This window comes from Larimichthys crocea, chromosome I, assembly GCF_000972845.2.
Source record: "Larimichthys crocea isolate SSNF chromosome I, L_crocea_2.0, whole genome shotgun sequence".
NCBI classification, from domain to species: Eukaryota; Metazoa; Chordata; class Actinopteri; family Sciaenidae; genus Larimichthys; species Larimichthys crocea.
In genome coordinates, this window is record NC_040011.1 from 32,657,015 (window position 1) to 32,661,911 (window position 4,897).

At 41.5% G+C, this 4,897-nt stretch overlaps 1 protein-coding gene across 1 annotated transcript; it reads left to right on the forward strand.

The window, feature by feature from the left end:
- Positions 1 to 600: 600 nt before the first annotated feature.
- On the forward strand, positions 601 to 4,670 carry LOC104920375 (keratin, type I cytoskeletal 19). Its single transcript, XM_010732622.3, has 8 exons — positions 601 to 1,104; positions 1,764 to 1,846; positions 2,101 to 2,257; positions 2,938 to 3,102; positions 3,234 to 3,359; positions 3,454 to 3,674; positions 3,963 to 3,997; positions 4,092 to 4,670. The coding sequence occupies exons 1-8, from the start codon at positions 691 to 693 to the stop codon at positions 4,196 to 4,198; spliced, it is 1,308 nt and encodes a 435-aa protein (XP_010730924.2). The 5' UTR covers positions 601 to 690; the 3' UTR covers positions 4,199 to 4,670.
- Positions 4,671 to 4,897: the final 227 nt, after the last annotated feature.

The following is a 4,897-nucleotide window of genomic DNA, read 5'->3' on the forward strand; positions in this document are numbered from 1 at the left end:
TTGAATGTATACACATGTGTAGCCCGAGGCAACAGAACACTGGAAAAACTATGTGTTTCTGAGCGGTTAACTCTGTGATCTCTGAGAATTGTGCCTATACATAATGAGATAATATCATTTTAATTAAAGCAAGTCCATAAAATAAAATGACACTTTGGCAGCAGCACGATGTTAATAGTTAGACACACAAGTGTGTGAAAATATATATAATATATATATAATTTGAATGTGTGAGAACATGTAAAGACCCCTTTGGCAATATTTACAGAACAGCTCACAGTTCTAAATAAATATTAGAAAGGTTCTTCTCAGGTTTGGGTCTGTTTTCAGGTGATACCATGACATCAGCCGAATAAAAGAATTATAAATCCCCAGATTAAGTGTATTAGACATTGCTAATTAAAGGTGACATCTTCAATGAACAATGTCACACACGCCTAACTCGACTTAACTGAAATGTTTCCTGCCAGCCGTTATCACGGACTGCAAACCTGAAGGCTGACCCCACCACGCCCTGTCACCGCCCCACCCGGGAAGATAGCGAGAGCATCTCTCCACATACCTGTTCGGCCGCTCCCACCTCCAGGAAGGAGGCTATAAAATCCGTCCTCCTGGCCGCCTCAGCACCAGCTCCTTCACATCACTCCTCTGAGGCTTGACAAGTCAACGACGCACCTGAGTCTGAACACAATGAACACCCTATCCCGCTCTGGATCGTCCCTCTACCTGTCCTCTATGCCCATGATGACTTCCTCCAGGCGGTCAACGGGAAGCGTCCATGGCGGTGCAGGTGGTAAAAACATCCGCGTGTCCTACGCCTCCAACGGGCTGGGCGCCGGCTTTGACCTGGCAAGTGCGCTCGGAGGTTATGGAGGTAACAGCAGCAGCAGCAGCAGCAGCAGCAGTTTCGGCGTTTCGTGCAATGAGAAAGTTACCATGCAGAACCTCAACGACCGCCTGGCATCCTACCTGGACAAGGTGCGCTCTCTGGAGTCCGCCAATGCGAAGCTGGAGCGTCAAATCCGGGAGTGGTATGAGAAGCAGACCCCCACTGTCAGGGACTACAGCAAGTATCAGGCTATCATCGACGACCTGCGTAAAAAGGTGAGCTTTCCCCTCCTCACAGTGTCAGAAACATGAAGCAACATGTCTTTAATTGTATAATCTATTATGTGTTATAATGCTAAAAGTATATTAAAAATTAAATTATAAGATGAAAATATTTCCCCCCCCATCTCTACACTCTTAATCTTATCTCCAGCTATTGTTTTAATTATTATGTTCTCCTATTTATTACTCTGATTAAACTCTAATAAAAAATATAAAACCTGAAAAACTGCATCAAAAAATATGGGAGAACAGAGTTTGAGTTGGGTTTTTCCTAACTCATTATAGAGAACCTTTTATTTCTTATTACATATTCTCTGACAATAATGAGTCCTCATTAACATACTTTATGCTGACTCACTCATAAAAGTCTAGTCAGCAGGAGAATTCTCTGTTAGTTAGTTAGTTAGTTAGTTAGTTGGAGCTGAACTAACTAAAGTGTCGGATTCTTGTTCATGTTATCATGTTCAACACATGTTGAGCAAATGTGATAGTTGTCGGATTACACTGGAATGCAAGTCAACCGTAAAACCAACTATTTTGCTGATATTTAAAACCCTGCAGGCTCACATTCTGGATAATAAATCACCAAGGCACCTTTGTGGTAGTGTCATATGTGGATAAGAACACGCTGACAATGCTTTCTTCTCCTTCAGATCAGTATTGCCACACAGGACAATGCCAGGCTGATGTTGCAGATTGACAATGCCAGGCTGGCAGCAGAGGACTTCAGAATCAAGTGAGTGGAAAGTTTAAAACATGAATTATTGAGGAACTTCACAGATGTAATTGGCAGCATTACATCATGATGTCATGTGCTTGTTCAGTCGCGCCAGTGTAAGCACACATATTGTCACAGGGGTGTAACAGTCAAGTGACAAAACTGGTGGAACTGGTTTAGTGGAGCTTCACCTTGTCTTTTTTTTGTTGGTGGTGGTAACATCATTTGAGTGGGTGCAGCAACAGTAACCTTCATACTTTTTTTCTTCACAGGTTTGAGAACGAGATGGCAATACGCATGTCAGTGGAGGCCGACATTGCCGGACTGCGCAAGCTCCTGGATGACCTGACCTCTTCCCGATCTGACCTGGAGATGCAGGTGGAGGGCCTGAAGGAGGAGCTGGTCTACCTGAAGAAGAACCACGCAGAGGTGAGAGCCACCATTGCTTTCTGCACTGCAAAAAGACAAATAGTAGATTTTCCCGGGGTCAGTTATTCAACTATTTGCCAAATAGCTTCCAAAAATCGTTGTGTTTTGCATATACAAACAACAAATAATGCAAAAAGTGTTTGGATTGCCTGCTGTGCCTTCAAGTTGTGTACCTCGCAGCACCTGCTGATAAAACACCATTCCACCATAAAACAGTGACTCATAGGAGATCAGCTGATAACACATCTCAGACGTCTCACATGATATATATATTTTTTTTTTGCTTACCAATGAGCTGAAAATGTTTTCTAAGATGAATGGTATTCATGATACTTTGCACGTGAGCCAATGTGTCTTTAAACTTTAAACTAAACAGCGGCTAGCGTGGCCACAACAGGCAATTACAGTGTAACTGTAAATTCAAAAGATAAGTGACTAAATAATATCAATTACATCATATCTATCCATTTAAAGTGTGCTAGCATTAGCCACCAGTAGCTACTGGTCGTACCAGACTAAGTAAGATTGTAGCACTGTACTCAATCAAGTGACAGTGTGTTTTATTTCTCATAAATTAACTTTTTTTTTTTTTTGTCAGGATGGATTTGTTACTTGTTTTTTTTCATGTGGGTTTTATCTTTGACCTTATCTGACCTTTGACTTTGTTGTCCCGCCTGTAGGAGCTTGCGGCCATGCATGGCCAAGTTTCTGCCAGCTCTGTGAACGTGGAGGTGGATGCCAAGCCTCAGGAGAACCTGAACACAATTCTGGATGAGATCAGAAGTCAGTATGAGGGCATCACTGACAAGAACCGCCGTGACATGGAGGCCTGGTACAAGGTCAAGGTGAGAGGAACAAGACAATACATTTAACCTAATGGAACTATGTCATCTCATGCCTTCCTTTATCTGAACAGATTACCAAATTGCTTTAGAAACTTTTTGAGAATTTTCATGACTAATTTCACGCCTTCCAGTTTGACGAGCTGAACAAGCAGGTGGCATCCAGCACAGAGACCCTTCAGACCTCCCGAAGCGAGATCTCCGAGCTCAAGAGGACCCTGCAGGCCCTTCAGATTGAGCTGCAGTCGCAGCTCAGCCTGGTAATTCAGAGCCCACATACACAGATTGCACGTGCATACTGGAAGGAGCTACTTTCCTATATCTCCCCCGATGTTTTTTTTCCTTCTTGTGCAGAAATCTGCCTTGGAGGGCCAGCTAGGAGAGACCGAGTCCCGCTACAGCCTGCAGTTGAACCAGCTCCAGGCCATGGTCAACTCCCTGGAGAACGAGCTCAGCCAGATGAGGACTGACATCGAGAGGCAGGCTAGTGAGTACCAGGTTCTGCTCAGCATCAAGACCAGGTTGGAGATGGAGATCGCCGAGTACAGAAGACTGCTGGACGGAGAGGATGTGCAGTAAGAGAATTCTTCTTTCTGAAGTCAGATAATATTCACTGTATTGTTATAGCTACAGCCAGGAGGCTGTCTTCAGAGATGCTGGTAGGCATTTTTTGCCTTCGGCTTTGTCATAAGTTGAGCTAACTGGCTGCAGCTTCATATTTAATGCATACAGATAAATAGTGGTATCAATTTTCCCATCGAACTCTTGGCAGGAAAGTAAATAAACATGTTCGCCAACTATTCTTTTAACATTTGTCTCATCTCCGTCTTGAATACTAAAAAGTTTTTTTTTCTCGCTTTCAGGAGAACTGTAATCACAACAAAGGTCGAAGAGAAACGTAAGTTCACATCTTCGTTATATTTTTTTAGTTCTTTGCCTGTAAAAATCTAGTATAATAGAGGTTAAATTATGTTTTGAATTATGATCTGCAGATCAACCAGTCAAAAGCCAGAGGAGGAGGGTGGTGATCGAGGAGATTGTTGATGGAAGAGTGGTGTCCCGCACAGAAGATGTGGACACAGCGGTCATGAAGAGCTAGACGGACTGCATCCCAACAGACCTGTGTCAGATGTGTTGTGATAATAAAAAATAAGCAAAGCCCCCCAAAAAATTTTAAAATGCGTAAGAAATGATATAAATGCAGATGATACAGGTGCCTGAATTACACCTTTAATATCACCACATTCACCCAAAAGCCACTAAAAACTACTGTAAATTACAATAAATCTGTCTCCTGAAATACCAAATGTAAACATCAGGTGGCACTGTGAGCCTGATTGATCTGAAAGAAACAGGAGGGTTGAAGCCTTTGACTGTTGAATTAAATAAGTAAATGTAGTAATGAAATAAAGACAGTGTACCTTTCCCTTTCATATTTTGGTTATTGTTATTGTAAAAAGATTACAAAAAAAGTCCTGAAAATATGTCACATTTCACATTGTCAATGTCAATGTACATGTTGATTTAAGAAAATATTGTTGTCAAATTAAATGTTATCCTGTTATCATACATACATTTGTTCATTCTCAATTTTTCATAAATGTACGATAGTTATAAAAGCTTTGTTCACTTTGTTCAAGTATATATATTCTTTGAGCCAAAGAAGAAATACTGCATTTGTCTTACAATTTAAAAGTGTCATTTATAAACAATAAAACATGGCACTAATCTATTTAAAACACTTAGCAGCTGTAGGAACTGTAGCAAACTTAGGAGAACATAGGGACAGGAAAGGTGA

What these genes read in the sequence shown, in the direction of transcription:
- LOC104920375 (XM_010732622.3), top strand. Translation starts at nt 691, where the DNA reads ATGAACACCCTATCCCGCTCTGGATCGTCCCTCTACCTGTCCTCTATG. An exon ending in TGCAGTCGCAGCTCAGCCTG is followed by an intron (nt 3,360 to 3,453) that starts GTAATTCAGAGC and finishes CTTCTTGTGCAG; the next exon opens with AAATCTGCCTTGGAGGGCCA. An exon ending in AACAAAGGTCGAAGAGAAAC is followed by an intron (nt 3,998 to 4,091) that starts GTAAGTTCACAT and finishes TATGATCTGCAG; the next exon opens with ATCAACCAGTCAAAAGCCAG.